The sequence below is a fragment of the Hemiscyllium ocellatum genome, chromosome 23 (assembly GCF_020745735.1).
Source record: "Hemiscyllium ocellatum isolate sHemOce1 chromosome 23, sHemOce1.pat.X.cur, whole genome shotgun sequence".
Classification (NCBI taxonomy): domain Eukaryota; kingdom Metazoa; phylum Chordata; class Chondrichthyes; order Orectolobiformes; family Hemiscylliidae; genus Hemiscyllium; species Hemiscyllium ocellatum.
Window position 1 is genome coordinate 26,398,338 of NC_083423.1, and position 27,087 is coordinate 26,425,424.

The 27,087-nt window shown below is 40.0% G+C and overlaps 1 protein-coding gene across 1 annotated transcript; it reads right to left on the reverse strand.

The window, feature by feature from the left end:
* Window positions 1–2,432: 2,432 nt before the first annotated feature.
* On the reverse strand, window positions 2,433–25,416 carry armc10 (armadillo repeat containing 10). The gene is made up of 6 exons (XM_060843159.1): window positions 24,933–25,416; window positions 17,685–17,830; window positions 17,227–17,361; window positions 9,390–9,566; window positions 8,102–8,173; window positions 2,433–4,178 (listed from the first exon to the last, which is right to left on the reverse strand). Exons 1-6 carry the CDS (start codon window positions 25,150–25,152, stop codon window positions 3,921–3,923), a joined length of 1,008 nt encoding a protein of 335 aa, XP_060699142.1. The 5' UTR covers window positions 25,153–25,416; the 3' UTR covers window positions 2,433–3,920.
* Between the last annotated feature and the right edge of the window lie 1,671 nt (window positions 25,417–27,087).

Below are 27,087 nucleotides of genomic sequence, written 5' to 3' on the forward strand. Positions count from 1 at the left end.
CATCTTCCGCCTGGGAACCCTCCAGCCACAAGGTATGAATTCAGATTTCTCCAGTTTGCTCATTTCCCCTCCCCCCACCTTGTCTCAGTCGGTTCCCTCAACTCAGCACCGCCCTCCTAACCTGCAATCTCCTTCCTGACCTCTCCGCCCCCACCCCACTCCGGCCTATCACCCTCACCTTGACCTCCTTCCACCTATCCCACCTCCATCGCCCCTCCCCCAAGTCCCTCCTCCCTACCTTTTATCTTAGCCTGCTTGGCTACTCTCTCTCATTCCTGATGAAGGGCTTATGCTCGAAACGTCGAATTCCCTATTCCTGGCCTGCTGTGCTTTGACCAGCAACACATTTTCAGCTGTGATCTCCAGCATCTGCAGACCTCATTTTTTACTCCAACATCCTTGTAAATCTTTTCTGAACCCTTTCAAGTTTCATAACATCTTTCTGGTAGGAAGAAGACCAGAATTGCACACAATATTCCAACAGTGGCCTAACCAATGTCCTATACAGCCACAACATGACTTCCCAACTCCTGTACTCAATACTCTGACCAATAAAGGAAAGCATACCAAACACCTTCTTCACTATCCTATCCACCTGCGACTCCACTTTCAAGGTGCTATGAACCTGCACTCCAAGGTCTCTTTGTTCAGCAACACTCCCTAGGACCTTACCATTAAGTGTATAAGTCCTGCTAAGATTTGCTTTCCTAAAATGCAGCACCTCACATTTATCTGAATTAAACTCCATCTTCTACTTCTCAGCCCATTGGCCCATCTGGTCTAGATCCTGTTGGAATCTGAGGTAACCCTCTTCGCTGTCCACTACACTCGAATTTTGGTGTCATCTGCAAACTTACTAACTGTATCTCTTATGCTCGCATCCAAATCATTTATGTAAATGACAAAAAGTAGAGGCCCCATCACCGATCCTTGTGGCACTCCACTGGTCACAGGCATCCAGTCTGAAAAACAAACCTCCACCATCACCCTCTGTCTTCTACCTTTGAGCCAGTTCTGTATCCAAATGGCTAGTTATCCCTGTATTCCACGAGATCTAACCTTGCTAATCAGTCTCCCATGAGGAACCTTGTCAAATGCTTTACTGAAGTCCATATAGATCACATCTACTGCTCTGCCCTCAATCTTTTTTGTTACTTCTTCAAAACACTCAATCAAGTTTGTGAGACATGATTTCCCACGCACAAAGCCATGTTGACTATCCCAAATCAGTCCTTGCCTTTCCAAATACATGTACATCCTGTCCCTCAGGATTCCCTCCAACAACTTGCCCACCACTGAGGTCAGGCTCACCGGTCTATAGTTCCTTGGCTTGTCTTTACCGCCCTTCTTAAACAGTGGCACCACGTTTGCCAACCTCCAGTCTTCCAGCACCTCACCTGTGACTATCGATGATACAAATATCTCAGCAAGAGGCCCAGCAATCACTTCTCTAGCTTCCCACAGAGTTCTTGGGTACACCTGATCATGTCCTGGGGATTTATCCACCTTTAACCGTTTCAAGACATTCCAACACTTCCTCCTCTGTAATATGGACATTTTTAAGATGTCACCATCTATTTTCCTACAGTCTATATCTTCTATATCCTTTTCCACAGTAAATATTGATGCAAAATATTCATTTAGTATCTCCCCCATTTTCTGTGGCTCCATACAAAGGCTGCCTTGCTGATCTTTGACGGGCCCTATTTGCTCCCTAGTTACCCTTCTGTCCTTAATATACTTCTAAAAACCCTTTGGATTCTCCTTAATTCTATTTGCCAAAGTTATCTCATGTCCCCGTTTTGCCCTCCTGATTTCCCTCTTCAGTATACTCCTACTTCCATTATACTCTTCTAAGGATTCACTTGATCTATCCTGTCTGTACCTTACATATGCTTCTTTCTTTTAACCAAACACTCAATTTCTTTAGTCATCCAGCATTCCCTATACCTACCAGCCTTCCCTTTCACCCTGACAGAAATATACTTTCTCTGGATGGATGAAATGTGATGGATTGACTGAAGGTTTTCTCCTGTCTGAAATGCTCTGTGTGTTTTTAAGTGAGCTTGAGCGGATGGGAGAAAACAGTTAAATGATTTGATCTTCATGATAACTATATTATAAATTACAATTAAATATTTTAGCTGTGGCTTTGTCTTTTAAAATTTCTTCTTGGGGTTAACAAACAAGGTATGATCAAGAACTTCAGTCACTGTAGTTTTCAACAGGGAAGACGTGTAGGATTTCATCACAGAATTTGTTTGTTGATTAGAGCATCTTACAAACTTGCAGAAATTAATGCAAACTCAGCACATTCAGTATATGGCATATATTTTGACCAGGAAAAGTATTTCAGAATGTTTTATTTTAATTTCAATAGTTTGAGAAACACAATTCACAGCTATGATTGAAAGATTTTGGAAAATAGTACGTGTTAACATATTTTAAAATGACGTTTTCCTGAATAGTTTGGAGTAGAGGAAGTTAAAAAACATGTTATATAGGATAACTTAATTGTGTCGAAAAGTGCCAACTTATGTGACTTCAGATAATCTCTTCAAAAACCAGTATTCTTAAAAGCTGGCTGTTCTTTTTCCAGCTTAAGACTGCCTTTCTTTGTGCTGGAAACCTCTTTATGACATTCAAAATGTGGTGGTTTTGCCTGTTTCTTTTTAGGAACGACATTTACATTGCTTTCAGAGGGAAAAAAAATGGCTATATAGCAGTGACTACATTTGTTACAAATTTATTTGGGTACATTAAAACACAAACAATGTTATTGTAGTTCTCCAATTTAATTTCTGACGCTCGCAAATGTTTGATGAACACAAAAGTGACAAGCAGATGCAATTTTATTATCCAAAGATTGAAACTTCAATATCCAATCTATGTCCACTGTTGCTACAGAGCCAAAAGGTCCCACTCAAAGTCACGCCTGAAAAACCTTTATCTTACATACTATGAATTATTTAATCTTAAATCCAAAACAATAACAAGAATTTGGTATTATAGTCCTAAAATTGACAAAGAACACTTTCACTTTGATTTTTGTTTTAGAAAATGTTCTCTCTTATCTGAATGTATTCAAGTGCCTCTCTGACCTTATTTACATCTTGTGGTTTTTATATCTTAAAATTTATATATTAAGTAACTGGAACCAGCTTTACATCGTCTTCTGTCAATTTGTGCCTAATTGTTCTCAATGGCAAGCAATACCCTGAAATTATCTTCAGTTTGACACAAAGGAAGTATGAGCAAATATTCTGTTTGTCATTTCCACCCTCCTCGCCATCCTGGCTAAAACGTTAATCCAGTTCAGGGAACTATGCAATAGAATAAGACCATAAGATATTGGAGTGGAATTAGGCCATTTGTCCTATTAATCTGCTGCACCATTTGATCATGGCTAACCATGAACATTTCTCACTTAAATGTCGTTCAACCATCATTACCTTCCCACAACAAAGGCACAACAGTACTGCGACTTAAATAATTAGATTAAAAAAGTCAGCATCATTAATAATATCTAAGCAATTACAGTGATTCATAAAAATACTTCAGGAAACTTATTCAGTTACAATACAATTTAAATTATTTACATGATTTTCAGTCACAAGATACAAAATGGATTTTTAACTTTTCTAGTTTCATTGCATTTCAGGATTAATGCCTTCAGTCCAACATTATTTCTGGACTTATTAGTCTTCTACAAATACAAAAACTGTAATAACAAAACCAGTGCTGCTTGAAGAATAATTTTCCTGCACAATGCAAAAGGCTCCTCCCCCTTTGAAGTACCAAAAATAATATTTATATATAAAACTTGGGTTGTTAAATTACAGTACATATTCACATTCAAACTGACACATTTAGCTTATATAATCACTAAAACATTAAATTACATGGTAAATAATATGTCTCTAATATGATTTGGTAATAATTCTATCAATCTGTTGTTTTACTTCATCTTGGTACAATTCTAGCTTTGCAAGTTTATGAGAAAATAGTGTTGGATTCCCAAACAGTACAGTATGGAGAGAATCCACTCCATATTCAAACGGAACAGAGTTCTGCAACAGATTCAAATTTTCTTTCAGATTTGCCACCAATATCAACAGTCGTAGAAGAACTTCTTTGTTTACACAGCTGTCAAACAATACAAGGAACGACAATGGTACCTGAAATGAAGTATAACATATGATACATACATATCACAGCATAGATTATAAATCACATTTTAGAAAAGGGTCCAAATTCATCCCAGAGTGTTCCTATTACAGCAAAAAACTGGATATTAGATAAATCTGAATATTTGATAAATCTGGATATTTCCTTGCTTGAAAACATATACTGATTTAAATTTATTAATTTTCTACATGGTACCAGTTACCCATACATTTTTTGCAATAAATGAGCAAAATGGCAACATATTATTTATAACTTGACTTGTTTATTTGAATGTTTTACTTCACAGTATGTTTAGTGCCCATGATGAAAGATTAAAAATAATTTACAGCTCCCAGCGGAAAACCTAAACTTACAAACATATAGACCAAGTTGATAGATGAAGGAAGGGCTGTTGATGTCATATACATGGTCTTTAGTAAGGTGTTTGATAAGGTTTCCCATGATAAACTAACAGAGAAAGTGAAGTCACATTGTGTGCAGGGTGTTCTAGCTAGGTGGATGAATACTTGGTTGGGCAACAGGAGACAGAGAGTAGTAGTGGAAGGGAGTTTCTTGAAATGGAGAACAGAAACCAGTGGTATTCCACAGGGGTCAGTTTTGGGGTCACTGTTGTTTGTGATATACATAAATGATCTGGAAGAGGGCACTGTTGGTATGATCAGCAAGTTTGCAGATGACATGAAGATTGGTGGAGTAGCAGAGAGCATAAGGGACTGTCAAAGAATACAGGAGGATATAGATAGACTGGAGAGTTGGGTGGAAAAATGGCAGATGAATTTCAATCCAGACAAATATGAGGTGATGCATTTAGGCAAGACTAATTCTAGAGCGAATTATACAATGAACGGAAGAGCCTTGGGAAAAGTTGATGGGCAGACAGATCTGGGAGTGCAGGTCCATTGTACCCTGAAGGTTGCTGCACAGGTGGATAGAGTGGTCAAGAAGGCATATAGTATGCTTGCCTTCATTGGACGGGGTATTGAGTACAAGAGCTGGCAAGTCATATTAAAATTGTACAAGACATTGGTTCGGCCGCATTTAGAATACTGTGTACAGTTCTGGTCGCCACATCACCAAAAGGTTGTGAAACGCTTTGGAGAGGGTGCAGAGAAGGTTTACAAGGATGTTGCCTGGCATGGAAGGTGCTAGCTATGAAGAAAGATTGAGTAGGTTAGGTTTGTCTTCATTAGAAAAAAGGAGATTGAGGGGGGAACCTAATTGAGGTTTACAAAATCATGAAGGATATAGACAGGGTGGATAGAGACAAGCTTTTTCCCAGAGTGAAGGATTCAATAACGAGAGATGATAAGTTTAAGGGCCAAGTACTTCACACAGAGGGTGGTGGGCGTCTGGAATATGTTGCCAGCAGAGGTGTTAGAGGCAGGCATGGTAGATTCATTTAAGATGCGTCTGGACAGATGCATGAGTAGGTGGGGAGCAGAGGGATACTGATGCTTAGGAATTGGGCGACAGATTTAGACAGTAGATTTGGATCGACTCAGGCTTGGAGGGCCGAAGGGCCTGTTCCTGGGCTGTAAATTTTCTTTGTTCTTTAGAAATAATAGGTGGGTTCTTCAAGTTAAATTACTGATCCTTCATCTTTGACACCTGATCTGGCAATGCCCTCTCCAAGGCATTGTAAATGTCCCACTGTTTCAGCAGTGATTCCTTCCTAGGCCACTTGTGATCAGTGAATGTTGTTTCAGCACTTAAATAAAGCTATAATTGGCACCAGTCAAGTACAATTATTGTACATGTGGCACAAAGGTAAATTTTGGGACCCAAGATTATGATAAGATTAGATTAGATTACTTTGTGTGGAAACAGGCCCTTCAGCCCAACAAGTCCACACTGACCCGCTGAAGCGCAACCCACCCAGACTCGTTCCCCTACATTTACCAGATTAGATTAGACTGTTGAGTCAGTTTCAAAAGAGAATTGCAGTTGATAATTGATCCATTTTACCCAAGGCTCCTTCTCATATTTTGGATATAGATACTGTAGATTTCTTAAACTCAAAGGATTTTTTATGTGTTGTAAAAAAATCTTGGAAAGTTATCCCAAAAATATGGTGATCATCTGAATTTCTATCTGAAATTTCCATCTGAAGCACGTTATAAATATGCAAAAAGATTCTTAAAATTGGAAACTCTCTCATTCTAGTGCCTTTGTTTGTTATGGCAGCTGATGCCAAACTTACTTAACTGTACTGAATGAGTTTTGACACTTAAACAAAATCCATTGCATTACTGAGATTTTGAAGGAATCCAGCCCACACGTATAAAATGAATCACCAAATTTCTGTGGAAGCCAGAATGTCAATGTACCTGTGGCCAATATTATTAGGCCCAACATCAATCCCAAATAATCGTTTTGGTGATACACCTTGTGACCATTGTAGCATCACACAGAATCCCCAAGCTTTTCTACTTAGTGCATGCTTCATTTTAATAAACATCAAATTATCAGCCAACCCAATTAAATCTTCTAGCGATTTCAGTCCTTATGCATCACCTGCCTTTGGATTTCACCTCTTCTATACCCATTACCTTCTTTCTTCATAAGTACAACAGCTTAATCATTGTATCTTAGTCTCCTCCAGGTTTAATGGTGCAATGAATACTTTATGTATTTCATTTCTCAAAAAAAACTCTCTCAATACATCTTCAGACTTTAAATAGCTCAACTGAAATTTTTGCCTCATATCTTCAGATTTTGGGAACTCTCACAACTCTTGCCACTGTAGGTTATTTCCTAGCACTTTTATTTTCCTCACTTAATTTTCCATCAAAATTTGCACAACTCTTGTTAAAGACCAAGTGTTTCAGACTTAAGATTATTTCTTGAAAACCTGTGTGCAATACAACAAAAGGCTCAGCATTTCAGAGTCAATTCTTCACTCACATCTCTTCTATTCTATCCATTACATGGTCTGTCTTATCTTTATTTAATCAAGAATGTTTTGATTTTAATAGAAAGCATGCTGTGCAGAAGAACAGCAATGTCTGTATTTTGATGAGAGGATGTGGGGAAGGAGAAATAACTACAAAATTTCATTCCCACACAAAGCTACTGAAAGTAAAATTATTTTCAAAATTGAACTGAAAGACCCAGGCATGGAGCCTAAAAGAAAAAGAAGGGAAGTGCTAAATGAGTGGAGCCCAATATTCCCAACAGTGCTGGGAGCCATTTGTTTCCCTTCTTCAGCTGCCAGTTCTTACACAGCAGGTGGTGGCTTAAAACCACAAACAAAAATAGCTAATCAGAGGGGACACAACCTGTAATAATAATGGTAAATGTAATACCATTTGCACACATATAATAAAATCTCCAGAAATACCTTCAGATTTGACAACCCTATTCATTACAGCGATATATAAGTTTTGTTAAAAACCCTGCACAAACATTTTGGATTAGGTAGGTAATATGTGTATGTAGACTTTGACACCCTCTGCTTCCACCATTCTGAAAATATGTCCATCGTATATGTTAATACTGATGCTTGGGCTGACTACTGCTGGAATACAATATCAACAAACTAAGTATAACAACACGCATAACCAAGTTACAAAGCCTGATTCCAAGTTTACACATACACCAACTACCTGACTAATTGAAAAGAAACAATGGCACTAAATTCTCCACTTCTACAAGAACATTTTTATTTCCACTACATTTGAGTTCAATGTCAATCATCAACAATATTGGCATTGCTGGATTCAAATCTGAACTGGTAGGGCAATGCATTTGCTCTCAATAATCTTCACTAATATCACCCAAAGCTTTACACTAGTATCAGCAATATGGACAATTAGACAAGGAGTAAAAATGTTTGTTTTCTATTTTCAAAATGTTTAAATCAAGGATTTGACTGCAAAATAATTCTAATAAATAGCATGAGCATGGATCTTACCTGAGCGCTAAGAAGGTCATGACATAAGTCTGGGTTTGTGGACAAGTTTATCAGGACTTTCAATATCTGAACCTGTTGTTTTTAACAAATAAAAAATCCATTAAGATGACTGTTTTTGGAAACTCGATTTAGATTTCCTGCCATCATCTCTCATGCTGGTTAGTCTGTAAGTAGGACATCAGGCACCAGTTACCTTCCGATAACTTGTCACCTTTCATGTGAGTTTTCACAGTGTGAAATAGATTATCTAGAGTTCAGAAAAACATCACAATCAAGTTGAATTTTGTCCTGACAGGACTTCATAATTTCAACAGTGGCACTTGGAAAACGATCAAAACTGCAACCTTGATCAGTTTATCTGCCTAACATTTGAATACATGACTAATCTTTGCTCCTCTATCATTATGCCAGCTGAGATCAATGTTAGATACCAAACCTGTGATGTCATTTATGCATGGTTCAAACTATAAGAATAAATTATTGATCATCAGAGACTCTCAGCTACAAATGAAACCTCAATCGAAATTTTGGTTTCTGCTAAATTTTTATCTAATATTTATGTAATTTTCCTACTTCTTATCAAGAACTTGTTTTGTCAACTGACATTAACTAGAACAGAGTACATTCTATTTCCATTTTAAAGTTAGGTATTTTGTTTATAAGGTACAGGACTGTGATAGCATACTCTCCAATTATATGGGTGAGTGCAACTCCAATATCATCCTCAACATAGTTCAGAACAAAAGAACCTTCTTGACTGATACCCTATCTAACATACTAACATCCAATCTCTCCACTGTTGATATACAATGGCAGCACTGGTACGCATTCTCCACCGTTGATATACAATGGCAGCACTGGTACGCATTCTCCACTGTTGATATACAATGGCAGCACTGGTACGCATTCTCCACCGTTGATATACAATGGCAGCACTGGTACGCACTGCAACAACCCAACATGGCTTATTTGACAGCCACTACCGAATCGACAATCTCCATCAAAAAGATGGCAACAGCAGCAAGGTACACGGGAATATCACCAACTGCAAGTTTTCCTCCAAGCCACACACTGTCCTGATTTGTAACTATATTTGTGCTTCTCGTTGGGTCAATCTCCATTCCTAACTGCACATGGGATCTAGGACACCCCAAGGATTGCAGCAGTTCAACAAGGCAGTTTACCATTAACTCCTTCAGGGAAATTTAAAAGGAGCAATAAATGCTGGTCATCCAGTGATGCCCATATTCCACAAAGAAATTAATAAAAAAAAGTCAGCAAGACATACCTTTATTTTTTCAGTTCCTTCTACCAGGAGCTTAAGGAAGTGAGGAATGTAACTGGTCATCATGTAATGATAATTATTGGTAACAGAGAAGTTAGTCAACACTCGAAGGCTCGCTACTTGCAGCTCAGAGTTTAAAGTAGTGGTCCTTAAAGTATCCAATATTCGTGGGATCCAAATCTATCACAAATAAATTTTTTTAGAATACATTAAGAAAACCATTAAGTGCACATTTAGTTAATATGAAAAGATCTGAATTTCTACCTTGCAGTCCTTCACTGTACAACAGTTAAATTCCAATACCTTATTTCTCAAAATAAATATTTAGCACAAATCTCTGTTTATTATTAAAATGTACAACTATATACACACCATCTACGTCATCTGTCTTCTCAAAAACTGGAAATCAAACACAGTAAAACATGGAAACAATTGTATGAAATAATAAATCATAAATATGTTTTATATGAAATTAAGTTGTGGTCATTCCTCTAGATTCTAAACAGCTACACTTCTCACTTGGAATATTTAAATTGGCTGAACAGGGTTTGATATTATCCGATGGTGTTGCAGAGCTGATGTTAAGATGGAATTTTCCAGTCTCCATATGAATTTCAAGCATCATTAAAAAATAACATCAGATCTCCTTGTTATGTTAGAAAATTCATTGTATACATAGAAACACAGAAGGCCGGAGTAGTCCATTCCACTACTCAAGCCTACTCTGCCATTCAATGATCATGCTGATCATGGAGTTCAATTTTTTCCCTCATCTCAGTCCTAAAATGTTTACACATTAACCTTAAACTATGACCCCGATTCTGGTCTCCCCCACCATTGGGAATATCCTTACTGCATCTAACCTGTTAGTAAATTATAGGTTTCTACGAGATTACCCCTCATTCTTCAAAACTCCAATGAATAAATACTAACGTAATCAAACTCTCCTCATACATCAGTCCTGCTATCCCAGGAATCAGACTAGTAAACCTTCATTACACTCCCTTGATAGCACTAATCAGACTGGCAAATCTTTGCTGGACCTCCTCCATGGTCAGAGCACCCTTCCTCAGATAATCAATATTGCAGGTGTTGCCTCACACTATAATTGCAGCAAAACATCCTTGTTCCTGTACTTGAATGCTCTCACTATGAAGGCTCACATCCAGTTTACTGCCTGCTGCACATGGGTGCTTACTTTCAACAATTGATGCACAAGGACACAGAGGTCTCATTGAACAGTCCCCCCTCTCAATTTGCAGCTATTCAAATATACTCGACCTTCCTGTTTTTAATTAGCAAAGTTGATAACCTCATATATGTCCACATTTTACTACATCTGCCATGCATTTGCCCACTCACTCACAGTCTATCCAAATCACATGAACATTTCTGCATCCTCTTCACAGCTCACCTATCCACCGCTGCCCTTCAGCCCCGCAAAACTAATGTTGAGAGTCCAGATGACTCTTCATTAGAGATGAGACCTCTAGGCTTGTTACGTTAGTTTGCTTTCTCTCCATGGATCCTGCCTGATCACTATGATCCTTCTTTAGAACTGACTTTTCTTTCCCTAAAATTCTCCATCTCTCTCCCTCTTTAAAGAGGTTGCTTAAAATCTGTAAGTGCTATGCATCCTAACTTACCATACTCAAATTTTCCATTGTTCATTCACATGCACATTTTAGCTGCCAATATGAACCCAAGTCTAATCTCCAAAAAACAAATTTATCTACTCCCTTTTTCTTACTTTTCTCTTAACCCTGTCTCATGTTGCCCGACCTACTTTTCTTTTCCCTTCAAAACCAATACCTCCACCATTCAGTACTTCTCCTCTTCCTGTGTACCAGGTTTAATGGTGAACAGTGGATTGGGGAATGCCAGTACACGATTACACATTGGTAAGATGTTTTGTGCTTACAACTTGCCACAAGGGTCTCATCAATCCATTGCTTGTAGCTGACAGCAGAGCTAGATATTTTCCACAGGATTAAGAAGAACTTGGAACACAAATTACCCATGATTGTGTTTTTTTCAACAGTGGCTAAATAGCAGAATTTAAAAATCTAAGAACAAATTTCAAGCCCTTGTTCTCCTTTAAGAAAGATAATGCACAGGGATGAATTTATTTATATATCATACTGGTCATCTAGATTTATGTGTGGTACTGAATTACTACAGGAGATTCTGCTTTCGATTTTGTTTTAGTCACTTGATCTGACCATTTGCGTTACCAAATTCATTCATGAAGTGGATTAGAGTGAAGAGATTCCCAAACCAGATATAAAAATTCTATGCATTGTTCAGTTCCTAAATATGTTAATGTTAGTACCAGCTTTATTGTTGGTAGCTTTATTGTCTGACTCACAGTGTTATGAGCTCAAGCTCTTTTAAATCTTGATCACATAATCAAGGCTGACAAGACAGACAATATAAAGACGAGAGTGCCAAATTGTCAGAAGTGCTCTCTTTCAGATTCCATACTAAACCCCATCTTCCTGCTCCAAAGAACATAAAAGATCTCATGACACCACTTAGAGTCATAGAGATGTACAGCATGGAAACAGACCTTTCGGTCCAACCTGTCCATGCCGAACAGATATCCCAACCCAATCTAGTCCCACCTGCCCGCACCCAGCCCATATCCCTCCAAATCCTTCCTACTCATATACCCATCCAATGGAAACAGATCCAACTCATCTATACCAACCAGATAACACAAATTAATCTAGTCCCATTTGCCAGGATTTAGCGCATATCCCTCTAAGCCCTTCATATTTAAATGTTGTAATTGCACAATCTCCACCACTTCCTCTGGTGACTCATTCTATACATGTACCACCCTCTGCATGAAGAAGTTGACCCTCAAGTCCCTTTTAAATCTTTCCCCACTCACCTTAAACCAATGGCCTCTAGTTTTGGACTCCATCGCTCCCACCCCATAGAAAAGACCTTGTCTATTTATCCTATCCATGTCCATGATTTTATAAGGTCACCCCTCAGCCTCCAACGCTCTAGGGAAAATAGCCCCAGCCTATTCAGCCTCTCCTTATAACTCAAATACTGGAACATCCTTGTCCATCTTTTCTGAACCCTTTCAAGTTTCACAACATCTTTCCTGTATCCTAACCAATCTCCTGTACAGCTAAATTACCTCCTAACTCCTGTACTCAATGCACTGACCAATAAAGGCAAGCATATTTAATGCCTTCTTCACTAACCTGTCTACCTAGACTCTATTTTCAAGGAACTATGAACCTGCACTCCAAGGTCTCTTTGTTCAGCAATACTCCCCAGGACCTTACCATTAAGTGAAGATGTGGGTGTACTGTATCTTTAAGAGAGCTAAAAGCTAGCAGAACTACCTGACACCGCACCAAGTGTTTTGAATAAGGCAACAGTGTAACACTTGGTCAAAAGCTAGATTAGCTGGTTGCCTGGAAACCACAAAACAGATCTGAATTAGGCCAATCAGTTTAAATTATACCCTGAAAAATACCAAATTCCAATCAAGTTTGAATTTAGTTTATTGACAATCTTAAAAGTCAAAGACACATTCGATGCTTTGGAGTTATAAGACTGGGCAAAATTGAACAGTTGGAAGAAGAACTGCCAAGCCAATGACAGCTGCAGACTGCCCGGAGAATAGCTCTCTTAAAAGGTACCTTTATTGATCCGTGACCTGCGAAGCATAATTCCCTAAGAAGAAAAGACACTGGAAGATCCAAATAGAAGATTCGACAACTGGCTGGTTTTGAAAACTTGAATTTTTGGTAAATTTTAATTGGGGGGTTTTATCGGACTAGTATTATAGAAAGGAAGGTAAAACATAGGTTAGAGCAAGGAGTTGTAAATAGTTGTTAGTTAATTATTCTCTGTTATACGTTAAGAAATAAAGTGGTTAATTTTTAAATAGTTCTTGGCCTCTCAAATTTTCACAGATTACTGCATGGGAGAAATCTTTTCTGTGTTGCTGGTTTAAATTAAGCAGGAGGGTTTACCTGTGTCGTAACAATAAGTCCTAGCCTGATTCACCTTTCCAAAATGTCGCACCTCAGATTTATCCAAATTAAACTCCATCTACCATTCCTAGACCCATTGGTCCAACTGATCAAGATCCCACTGTATTTTGAGGTAACCTTCTTCATTGTCCACTACACCTCCGATTTTGGTGTCATCTGCAAACTTACCAACCATACCTCCTATGTTCACATCCAAATCATTTACATGTGGAAAAGCAGTGGATCCAGCACCAATTTTTATAACATACCACTGGTTACAGGCCTCAAGTCTGAAATGCAATCCTCCACTCTTTTAAACAAAAGATGCAAACAGAAAAAAACCCAAGACCTCCCAACACCATCCTTATCAGAAACTCCTGGGACAGGGACAGCACCAGGTGAAACACAGAGCAAAGCCACACACTGCTCTTCCAAAACAGAAACTAAAGCTGACTTTGTTAAACAAGAATAAAGATGCTATTACTCTGGGAAAAACAAAAACAAATAAAAAAGCAAAACAAAAGGCTCTATCTTGACTCTGTCCCCACCAACTTCTTTTGGGCAGAGGATGCGGGTGGGGGGGGGTCAAAGTTAAAACAAACTCAAGCAAAAGCAAAGTCAACAAATAATTAAACAAACAAATGAACAACTAAATAAATAAATCCCCTCTTTTCTGTCCTCACTGTACACTCCTGGGACAAGGACAATGGTTTGAAATACAAATGAAGTTCCACTGCTCATTTCAACAAAAGATAAAAATTCCCCTCACACCAATGCCCATTAGGGCGTATCTGAGACAGGGATAGTACATGTTAAAATATAACCCCCTGGGCTCTTCCAAGGGGTCCAAAATCAGAACAGAGGGAAAATAAGACAGCTATCTTCCAGGGGCACCAAACCGAAAACAAACGTAAACTCAAAGGCAAAACAGAAACTTATACTACAGAGACAGTTCATTAAATCAGAATATCTTTATTCAGGCTGATAATGCACTCCAGTCCTTGTGGCTTTCAGGGGTCTTGAAAGACCTCAACTGTGCTGGTGAGCACAGGGTGCTCCCTCTCCAGGGACACCTGAGTGCAGATGTAACTGTGAAAGAGGGGCAGACAAGAACAGGGAGCCACTCTTTGGCCCACTGCCTGGACCTGTTCATGGCCATCTTGGCCAGGGGTAGGGGCAAAGCCACAAGAAGGCTCATGGACTTGAGTGCCACTCTCAAAACCGGGTGCCTGTAGATCAGGAGTGTGGGGCTACAGTATAACCAAAGTTTTAACAGCAGCCTCTTCAAAAAACTAAAAAAGGTTTGCAGACATACACACTCAACGTTTAAGTGGAAGACCATATCCTGCAGAAAATGCACTTGGACAAGCACCCGGTAAATTTGCTCAGTCGCCGGGTGCACGGGACCACCAGTGTAGCACTCTCCATCCCCGATCCATAATGTCAGAGGGGAGGACCCCTTTGTAGAGTTCTTTGTAGGAGATTGCTGCTGTCAAAAGGCAAAACATTATGCTAAGGTGTATCCAGGTGATGGGTGAAGACTGAGAGTGTGCAGTACCAACCTGTACAAGAAACACCTCCGTGCTCTCCGAAAGGGCATCAGGAGGATATTCCTGAGGTAACTCAGATTGTGGGGCACTGCAACACAGGGGAGGGTCTGCTGAATAGGCCCAATGCCAAATTCCAGACGGACAGGGGTCATTTTGTCGGGAAGCCTGAGCCGCCTCAACTGCATGAGGAGTTTGGGCTGTATGCCTTGTCTACTCATAAAGAACTTTGTTGAACATCTTACTTAAGTCCATATAGATCACGTTTTCCATTCTACCCTCAATCCTCTCTGTTACTTCTTCAAAAAAACTCAATCAAGTTAGTGAGACATGATTTTCCACACAAAGCCATGTTGACTATCCCTTATTAGTCAGGCTTTCCAAATACATGTAAAACTCTATCCCTCAGGATCCATTCCAATAACTTGCTCACTACTGATGTTAGGCTCACCAGTCTTCCCTGGCTTTTCCTCACCACCCCTCTTAAACAGTGGCATCATGTCAGCTGACCTCCAGTCTCCCGGCACTTCTCCCGTGGCTAACGATGATCCAAATATCTCAGCAAAGGGCCCAGCAATCACTTGCCTAGCTTCCCACAGTATCCTAGGGTACACTTGATCAGGTCTCAGGGATTCATCCACCTTTAGGTATTTTAAGATGTCCAGCACCACCTCCTCTGTAATATGGACATTTTAAAAACATCACTGTTTATTTTCTCAAGTTGTCTAAGTTGTCCACAGTTAACATTGATGCAACATACTTGTTTAGAATCTTCCCCATCTCCTGTAGATCCACAAATAGGCAGCCTTGCTGATCTTTAAGGGGTCTATTCTCTTTCTAGTTACTCTTTTGTCATTAATATATTTATAGAATCCCTTTGGATTCTCTTTAACCCTATTTGCCAAAGTTAGCTCATGTCCCCTTTTTGTGCTCCTGATTTCCCTCTTAAGAATACTTCTACAGACTTTATACTCTTCTAGGGACTCACTTGAGCCCTGCTGTCTATAACTGACATTTGCTTCCTTCTTTTTCTTGACTAAAACCTCAATTTCTCTAGTTATCCAGCATTCCCTGCACCTACCAGCTTTGCACTTCACCCACCAGTGGAGTGCCACAAGGATCGGTGCTGGGTCCACTATTTTTCGTCATGTATACAAATGATTTGGATGTGAGCATAAGAGGTACGTTAGTAAGTTTGCAGATGACACCAAAATTGGAGGTGTAGTGGACAGCGAAGAAGGTTTCCTCAGATTACAACAGGATCTTGATCAGTTGGGCCAATGGGCCGAGAAGTGGCAGGTGGAGTTTAATTCAGATAATTGCTGCATTTTGGGAAAGCAAATCTTAGCAGGACTTATACACTTAATGGTAAAGTCCTAGGGAGTGTTGCTGAACAAAGAGATCTTGGAGTGCAGGTTCATAGCTCCTTGAAAGTGGAGTCGCAGGTAGCTAGGATAGTGAAGAAGGCGTTTGGTATGCTTTCCTTTATCGGTCAGAGTATTGACTACAGGAGTTGGGAGGTCATGTTGCGGCTGTACAGGATATTGGTTAGGTCAATGTTGGAATATTGCGTGCAATTCTGGTCTCCTTCCTATTGGAAAGATATTGTAGAACTTGAAAGGGTTCAGAAAAGACTTACAAGGATGTTGACAGGATTGGAGGATTTGAGCTAAAGGGAAAGGCTGAACAGGCTGGGGCTATCTTCCTTGGAGCGGAGACTGAGGGGTAACCTTATAGAGGTATACAAAATTATGAAGAGCATGGAAAGGATAAATAGACAAAATCTTTTCCCTGGGGTGAGGGAGTCCAGAACTAGAGGGCATAGGTTTAGGGTGAGAGGGGAAAAGATATAAAAGAAACCTAAGGAGCAACTTTTTCACACAGAGGGTGGTACGTGTATGGAATGAGCTGCCAGAGGAAGTGATGGAGGCTAGTACAATTGCAAAATTTAAAATACATTTGGATGGGTATATGAATAGGAAGGGTTTGGAGGGATATGGGCCGGGTACTGGCAAGTGGGACTAGATTAGGTTGGAATATCTGGTGGATGGATTGTTTGCATGGTGTACATGTCTGCGACTCTATGATTCTATAACTCACATCATCTAAAACAGATTTTAATGATGACTACCTAATTTGCTGTGTGGGACAATGTTCACATTTGCTTAGTACAAGAATGAAAGGTGAAAGGCATCACTACACACAGTGAGATTAAAAAAAACTAAAAAACAGTTCTATTGTTAAGTTTGCTTGCTAACATTTTTTTCTGACTCAAACTCAATATCTCATTACCTTCAGCTCTTTTTGGTTAGCAACATTCATGGAAAGATTATTCATCACATTTAGTGCCTTAACTCTGACTGATGTGACTTCATCAAACAAGCAATTCGCAATAATACTGAGCCCATCTAGGTTTCGAAGAAGATCCTGAAAATATAAAGATACAAGTTAATTTAAAAAATATTACATCCTCATTTTATGAAAATTAATGTAGTATTTTTGTTTTAAATGCACTATTAAATGTAAACAATGTAAAGATACTTGAAGTTCACATCAGCTCAGAAAAATAATATGGATTTTGTTTTTGGAAACTGAAAACTTTGACAAAAATAGTATTCCAAAAATAAATAGACACACTAAGGACAAGTATAAGATTGTCATAATTTTGTTCTTTTTACCATAATTATATCAGAACTGATCCTTAAAATTTGATTTTTTTTTACACATATGAGAGATATATTTGGGTATACCTGATTGGCACTGAATGCAGCACTGTTACCTAAAGTCACCAGTGCTTGTTCTCGAATGGAAACATCAGAGGTCCCCTTAAGTAGGCCCAGAACTGCTTGCAAATGTTGTTGTTCTAAGACTTCAGGAGATTTTGTAAGTAGAAATCCTGGAAGTAGAATAAACAGCACATAAAAGACAAAGACGTCAGCAAGTTTTGAGAAGACTTGTGGCTCAGGTTGACGTTCTGGATGCAAGTTTGCTCGCTGAGCTAGAAGGTTTGTTTTCAGACATTTCATCACCATACTAGGTAACATTACCAGTGAGCCTCCAGGGAAGTGCTAATGTTATGTCCCACTTTCTATTTAAGTGTTTAGGTTTCTTTGGGTTGGTGATGTCATATCCTTTTTTTCTCAGAGGGTGGCAGATGGTGTTCAAATCGAAGTGTTTGTTGATAGAGTTCCGGTTGAAATGCCATGCTTCTAGAAATTCTCATATGTGTCTCTGTTTGGATTGCCCTAGGATGGCTGTGTTGTCCGAGTCAGAGTGGTGCCCTTCCTTATCTGTCGTGATGGTGGGTCATGTCTTTTTGTGGCTAGTTGATGTTCATGTATCCTGATGGCTAGTTTTCTGTCTATTGTCCAATGTGGTGTGTGTTACAGTTCTTGCAAAGTATTTTGTAAATGACATTTGTTTTGCTTGTGGTCTAACTCGGGTCTTTCAAGTTCATTAGTGGCTTTTTAGTGTGTTGGTGGGTTTGTGGGCTACCATGATGCCGAGAGGTCTTAGTAGTCTGGCAGTGATTTCTGAGATGTCTTTGATGTAGGGGAGAGTGGCTAGGATTTCTGGATGTGTTTTGTCTGCTTGTTTGTGTTGGTTGGTGAGAAATCGGCAGACTGCGTTCATTGGGTACCCATTCTTTTTGAATACACTGTATAGGTGATTTTCTTCTGCTCTTCATAGTTCGTCGGTGCTACAGTGGGTGGTGGATCATTGAAATAATGTTGTTATTAAAAATGTAGCTTTGTTTGTGGGTGTCGGGATGATTGCTTCTGTAGTTTAGTATTTGGTCCGTATGTGTTTTTTTCCTGTAGATGTTGGTTTGAGGTTCCCCATTGGCTGTTCGCTCTACTGCGACATCCAGGAATAGCAGTTTATTGTTGTTTTCCTCCTCTTTTATGCCAGTAAGGATATTATTGATGGTCTTGAAGGTTTCCTCTAATCTGTTCCTTTTAGTGATGACAGAGGGGTCATCCATGTAACGGACCCAAAGTTTGGGTTGAATGGTTGGCAGAGCTGTTCGAGTCTCTGTCTTACTGCCTCTGCTAAGAACCCTGATATCGGAGATCCCATGGGTGTTCCGTTGGTTTGTTGGTTTTATTATTGAAAGTGACGTGGGTGGTAAGGCATAGGTCCATTAGCTCGACAATATTGTTCTTGCTGATGAATTTGGTGGTGTTTGGGGTATGTGTCTTCTAATACTATAGTCAGTGTTTCGTTGGCCAGGTTGATGGTGATAAATGTGAACAGGACTGTTACGTCAAAGTTGACTATTATTTCAATCTCTTCTACCTTGGCACCATTGATGGCATTCAGGAATTCTTGGGTGGAGTGAATGGAGTGGTGTGAGTTTTCTACTAAGGGTTTTAGTCTTTGTAGTTCCTTGGCTAATCTGTATGCTGGTGTTCCAGGTAACGAGACTAAGGGTCTGAGGGGGGGCTCCTGGTTTGTGAATTTTGGATAATCCGTTGAAGCTGGTATGTTTAATCCATCTGGTTTCATTTTTTTGGAAGTGTGTCTTATTTAATTCTCTAGATTGCTTAAGTTTTTTCAGTAGGGCTGTGATTCAGTTCTCTAGTTGAAGAGTTGGGTCTATCGCCACCTGTTCGTAAGTGTTGACATCTGCAAGCAGTGCGTTTGATTTCTCAATGTAGTCAGTTCGGTTTAAAATGACTGTCAAGCGTCTTTTGTCTGCAGGTAGGATAACGATATTTTTATCTTTTTGAATCTTTCTAATGCTTTCTTCTCTTGTGTGTTGATGCGTTTCCTTCCTTTTTCCTGCTTAATGTCGGTGCAACTATCTGTCCGATGGTTTGTTGGGTTTCTTCTGTGAGTTTGTTGGCTTTCAATGTTGTTTCTAATGCTGCTAAGAACGTTTCCTTGTTCGTATTCCATAACTTGTAAGTTAACTCTCTTAGTAAGACGGCTTTTTCAGTGTCTGTTAAGGGTCGGTCAGGCAGATTTATTATGCATGCTTCTGTATTGTTATTGTCAGTTTGTCTAGATTTTTCTGCAGGTCTAGTTGTTTTGTTTTGTGTTTGCCACTGTCTAACGTCTATGGTTTGTTGTACTGTCTGTCCATTCATGGTCTGTAGTGTTAGTGAGTAAATTTTTTTGGCATGAAATTTCCTGGTTATATTTACAGAGTCTGTTGTGGGCATCATTAATCATTTCTCTAAGCATTCTGTGGCTATATTGCTCTGCTATTCTTTTGGCTAGTTGGGGATTAAAGGGACGTTTGTATTTAAGGCATTTAGGTAATACCTGTTTCCTTAGGCATTTGTGCTGTTTGCAGGTGGCGCTCTGTTGGATGGCACTGGTTTCCTATCTTCGGGCCTGTTTTAGTGTATTGTGCCCACAGGCGTTAGCAAGTTTTAAGAAGATTTGTAGCTCAGGTTGAGGTTCTGGATCTAAGTTTGCTGGCTAAGCTGGAAGGCAAACATATTGACTTGGACCCCCACTACTACCCTCTGAGGGGGGGGGGAAAGGAAACTACATCAGCAACCCAAGGAAACCTAAAGACTTAAATACAAACTGGTACATAACGCCAGCACTTCACTGGAGGCTCACTGATGATGTTACCTATTATGGTGATGAAACATCTGAAAACAAACCTTGCAGCTCAGCAAACAAACTTACATCCACAAAGACTTCAATTAGTTCCTCATCATATTTTAAAAAGAAGAGACATTCTCAAATTTTGGGATAAAATTGATAAGGATTTGTCAAAAACTCAAGGGCAAAAAAAGCAATCTAAGTCAAAAAATAAAGACAAACACAATGACAACAGATATTTTAGGAGAGCGAATGGAGTCACGACCTGTTCAACCTAAACCTCCACAGCAGAGATCATTCTCATGAACCTTCTCTGATCTGCTGGCACTGAAATAGTCTATTATCTTAAATATGGGGGCCAAAACTGCTCTCAGTACTTGTGATGCAGTCTCATTAGTCGCAGTAAGACCTCCCTACTCCAATGCCTTTGAAATGAGGGCTAACATTCCATTAACCTTTCTGGTTATCTGCTGCACCCTGGTGGTAGCTTTCTGTGTTTCGTGCCCAAGTACCCATGTCCTTTTGTGTTACAGCTTTCTGCAGTTTTTTTCTCCATTTGAATAATATTCTTTTGTTCTCCTTCCCAAAATGAACGTCACATTTTGCCACAAAAATCTCTATTTGCCAACTTTTTGCCCACTTACTAAATCTTTCAATATTTCTTTGTAAACCGCTTGTATTACTTTTGAAACCTTCCTTTCCATGTACTCTTGCGTCATCTACAAATGTGGCTATAGTACACTTAATTCCTTCCTCCAAGCCATTAATTTGTTTTAAAAATTCACTTGTAGGACATGGGCTTTGCAAGCTGACCATTTGTTGCCATTCACTTGTTATTTTTGAGAAGGTAATGGTAAACTGCCTTCTGAATCACTGCAGTCCCTGTGTTGTAGTTAGACCACAATGATCTTACAGAGGGAATATATATTGTAAACAGCTGTGGTCCCAGCAGTGATCCCTGTGAAACCTCACTGGCTACAGTTTGCCAATCGAAAAAATCCCTTAACCCCACTCTCTATTCCCTGTCCATTAGCCAATTCTCTATCCATACCAACATACCATCTCCAATAATGTAGGTTCTTACACCTTAAGATTTTTTGAGGTACCTTGTTGAACACCTTCTGAATGTCTAAATAGAACACATCTACTAGTTGCCCTCTATCTACTCTTATTGAGACTTCTTGGTTTAAAAAAAACTGCAATAAATCAGTTAGGCATGATTGGCAGATTTCTAATCCTCTGGTACTTCTCCTGAATCCAAGGATTTTTGGAAAATTACGGTCAATGCCATTCACTGCAGCTATCTCTTTTAGGATTCTAGGATGTAAACTACCAGGACCGGGGGACTTACCTGCCTTTAGCCCCATTGTCTAATATTACTTGTCTAGTAATATTACTTAATTCCTTCACCCATATTCTTCAGTACTAATGGAATGTTTGAAATATCTGCCGCCGTAAATACTGATGCAAAGTCTGTATAAGTCACCTACCATTTCCTCGTTCTCCATAACATCATCCCAGATTCATGTCCCACTGGTCTATATTCAGTCAGACCTTTAATCTTCTTCTTTACATATTTAAAAGGAGCTCTTAACTCCAGTTTTTATAATCCTTACTACTCAGTACTCATAATTACTTTTCTCTGTCTTTTTTTTAGTCCTCCTTTGCTAGGTTCAGTTCTTCCAAGTCTTCGGGGCTATGACTAACTTTTGCCTCCTGGTATGCTTTTTCTTTCAACTTAATAGATTCTGTAACTTGGTTGGTTTATCCCCAAATTAGAATATTTCCTTGGAGAAAGTGAAGACTGCAGATGCTGGAGTCAAAAAATATGGCATTGGAAAAGCACAGCAGGTAAGGAAGCATTAGAGACAGTTGATGTTTCGGGTATAAGTTCTTCATCAAGAATGCTCCTGACGAAAGGCTTATGCCTGGAATGTGGAGTCTCTGGCTCCTTGGATGCTACCTGACCTGCTGTGCTTTTCCAGTGCCACATTTTTCACCTTAGAATATTTCCTCCTTACTGGGATATATTTTTGTTAAGAGTTATAGATTTCCTTCTTAAATGAATACCACTACTTGCTTACTGTCAAGATTAGAGTGGTGCTGAAAAAGCATAGCAGGTCAGGCAGCAACCGAGGGGCAGGAAAATCGATGTTTCAGGCAAAGCCCTTCATCAGGAATGAGACATGGTAGTACCCATGTCAAAGATCTGACATTTCTTGCAGAAGTTGCTGTGCCAGCATTGTATGGTGTAGTGTTTGATGTTGTCCTAAAAACTGGGTAGTTTGCTGCGAACGATGGTCTGTTAATGTTTGGCAGTTGTTTGAAGGTGAGAAGTTCGAGAAGGCGTAGGGATAAAGAGCTTTTGCCTGAAATGTTGATTTTCCTGCTCCTCGGATGCTGCCTGACCTGCTGTGCTTTTCCAGCACCACTCTAATCTTGACTCTAATCTCCAGCATCTGCAGCACCCACTCTGACAATTTGCTTGCTGTCATTGCTGCTAAACTATCCACCCTGTTCACTTTAGCTAACTCTATCCTCATTTTATTTAAGTTCCCTTTGTTTTTTGGGGGGGGTGGAGGCTTCCTTGCTGTACAAGACCTCCAACCAATGCTATACTCCAGATGCATCAACATTTTCTCCCTCTGGACTCATTGCGAGGAATCACTGGAATGACAATAACAACTTTCATCCCACCATCAGACTTACCTCAGACTTCTCTTCAGAATCAATCAATCAGTCTCATTCTTAGACACACACATCTCCATCTAGGGGACACACCTCTGTACTTCACTCTACCACAAGCCTATCGATAACCTCATGATGCCGCACTTCTCAAGCTTCCACCCTAAACATGTTAAAGAAGCCATCCCCTACGGACAAGCCCTGCGTATACATAGGACCTGCTCAGATGATATGGAAGGCAGCAGACACCTAAAGGTGTTGAAAGATACCCTCATAAGAATGGGGTACGATGCTCAACTCATCAATCGCCAATTCTGATGTGACATAAGTGAAAAACCACAATGACCTCCACAGAAGACAGACATAGGACACGACCGACAGAGAGAGAATGCTTCGTCGTCCGGTACTTTCATGGAGCAGAGAAGTTATGCCATGTTCTTCGCAACCTTCAACATATCATTGATGACAACGAACATCTTGCCAAGATCATCCCTATGCCTTCTCGAACTTCTCACCTTTAAACAACCAAACATTAAACAGACTGTTGCTCGCAGCAAACTACCCAGTCTTTAGGATAATGTCAAACATAACACTAAACAATGCTGGCACGGCAGCCTCTGCAAGAAATGTCAGATCATTGACATGGGTACTACCATCACACGTAGGAACACCACCCAGTACATGCATGGCAGATATTCATGTGACTCAGCCAATGCTGTCTACCTCAGACACTGCAGGCAAGGGTGCCCAGAGACATGGTACATTGGCGAGCCTATGCAGACACTGCAACAGATGAATGGACACCGTGCAACAATCACCAGATAGGAACAATCCCTCCTAGTTGGGAAACACTTCAACGGTCAAGGACATTCAGCTTCTGATCTTTGGGTAAGCGTCGTCTAAGGTGGCCTCCCAGATTCACAACAACGCAGAATTGCCGTGCCATGGTAGTCAAGTTCTGTACCCATGAAGATGGCCTCAACCGTGATCTTGGGTTCACATTGGGCTACATGTAACCCTACCATACTGTTCTGTATTTGTAAAATCGTCCTTACTGTCCTCTTTTGACACCATCACCTTGATCATGATGTTATGACCAACATCATGACCAACTTGCTAAGATCTCTCTACAATAATTAATTTGTCAAGTTTTGGATTATTTGTTACTTTGATCAGACCCTCAACATGCAACTCATATCTTTCATGTTATTTCCAGCTATTTGGTTTGTCTCCAGCACCACCTAATTTTTTTGTGTTGTAATTCTCTACTTTAATTAATTAGATTATAGGTCATCCCTTCACTGGCTATTCAGCTGTTGACACTTTTACACATACCACCTGACACTTTTGATCACCTGCACTGACTTATTATTCAGCCTGACTCACTCCACTCACACCGTTTGTATGATCTTTTGATCTCTCTGCCCATAAATTCTGTGCCTGTGTGCTTTTCGTCTCCTGATAATAGAGCAGTGCTCCATAACCTGGTGTCGTGTGACTTCTGACCTTGTCCATCCTAGTCCAACATTGACATCTCCAATTAATTAATAATCTGGAACAGAACAAAACCGCAGACGCCAGAGAAATTCATCATCTACAAAGAAAGCAAGGAAAAAGCTTTAATATGCATTTCTCCCATTGCTCAGGCATTATCTGGGAGGAGTTAGACCACACGCTCCTTCAGCGAGGAAGGAAAGTTGGAAGGTTCATTTAAGGTGAATGAAATGTCTCCTCCACGCTGCAAATAGTACCTTGCTGAATGTCTGCTATTCCTTGGTCATCATCCGTCACCTTCAGACCGGTCACTCGGTAGTCTGGGTTTTTCTCTGACTGACGGTCGCCACCAGCTCGGTGTTGCTGCCGTCGTTTTACTGTCACCAGTTTATGGAGGCCGTAGAGTCCCGCGGCCCCCGCCAACAGGCCCATGGCCAGCCGCAGGGTCCATCTCCCATCATCGGCCACAGCACCCATTCGCAGTGGATCCACACACCGAAACACTCCTTGAAGTCAAAACACTACCTAAGAGCACGGTGTGGGCAAACGCCAGAAGACTATGAGCACTCGGTGCTGCTCTGCATGTTCAGTCCACGTCCTTCTTCGATGTGGAGCTGCAAGAGAGATGTGCTACATCTAGGCCAACTGAGAGAGTTCCCGGGGTTTCTGGCAGCGCAGTTACTGAGCTCAGAAATAATCATATTGAAGTCAAAACAACTTTTCCCTCGGCCAGACACCGCTAGTGTCGTTTGTTGCATGTGAGGACTCTTGGATTGCCCGGGAAATTGAAATTTTCCGCTGGACAATCCCTCTGTGTTTTGAAACTTCCAAAGGTCTCCACTGAAATGGGACAATTCGGAGTGTTCCCGATGAGATTAAGTACAGTAGTTACTCAGGAAAATGATTTGGAGATGGCGGTGTTAGACTGGGGTGTACAAAGTTAAAAATCACACAACAACAGATTTAATTGGAAGCTCACTAGCTTTCGGAGCGTAGCTCCTTCCACAGGTGGTAGGGGAGGGCTCAATCCTAACACACAGTTTATAGCAAAAATTTACATCGCACTATAAGTTTTTTTTGCGATAAATTCTGTGTGTTAGGATTGAGCCCTCCACCACCACCTGATGAAGGAGTGACGCTCCGAAAGCTAGTGCTTCCAATTAAACCTGTTGTTGTGTGATTTTTAACTTTACTCAGGAAAAGTTAGACTGGTAAATACATACACAGTAACTATTAAACTAACACCACAGTTAAACCCTGCTCTCACTACACTCGCCCTCGCCCGTCATACTCAACGCAAGACCCCGCCCAATACATCTCCTTTACCCTGCTCTGGTCCTGGACCTTTCATTCGTTCTGGACCCAAACAGTTTACCAGCTCTTATTGCAGGAACTTGTCGCTGCAGATGTTTCTGTAAGCTCAAAATCTCCAACAATGAAAGGTCATTGCATTGACTCTTAATATTTTCAAGCCAACATCTACTCTTGATCAACGTTAAAGAGGTGCCTCCACCATTTATTTTCACAATGAGTCCATAGATAAAATCGGCAGGTGGCGCTCTTTTAAATGCATTGTCAACTAAATCTAGTTTCTTATTTTTTTCAAAAGAATAGGTTTCACTTTAGCCTTCTGGAAACCCGATGGAGATGAAACAGATTTCTGCCTTTAAAGATGATCAACTTTACATCTCGTATAGCCTTTCAGTTGACGAAATGTGACAGAGATGTGAACTAATTTAGCTGCTTAATTGTACATCAGACAGAAAGTGAGCATTGAGGAAGTAAATTCACCTTTCCTACATCCAGTCTCAATTTGACAATTACTTTTGTCGTTAGCAATTAACATCTGTGATTTGAAGATGCCAAAGAATTGAAAAAAAGATCAAAATGATGTCTGTAAGTAATGTCAGGGTATAACTAATCAGTCATCAAACTTTAAAACTGTATATTAGGAGTAAAATTTGCAAATTGAATTATTTTACAGAAAGTGGTAAGACATCAGTAGACTCAAACTTAATATCATTTATGGAAGAGTGTCTGGAATCTATCATCACTACTGAACTCTTTCGTAAGTAAGAGCTCAGCATAGATTTGTGAACAGCAGGTAACTTTTGACTAATCTAGTTGCATTTTTCACATCACTAACATGGAGAAGAGCTTCTATGAATGCTGTCTGACAGAAGGCAGAGAGTTGGGATAAAAGGTTCTTTTTTGGAATGGCAGCCGGTGACAAGCGGTGTCTCACATGGTTCAGTGTTGGGGCCGCAGCTGTTCATATTATATATTAATGATCTGGATGAAGGGACTGGGGGCATTCTAGCGAAGTTTGCCAATGATACGAAGTTAGGTGGACAGGCAGGTAATACTGAGGAAGTGGCGAGGCTGCAGAAGGATCTAGACAGTTTGGGAGAG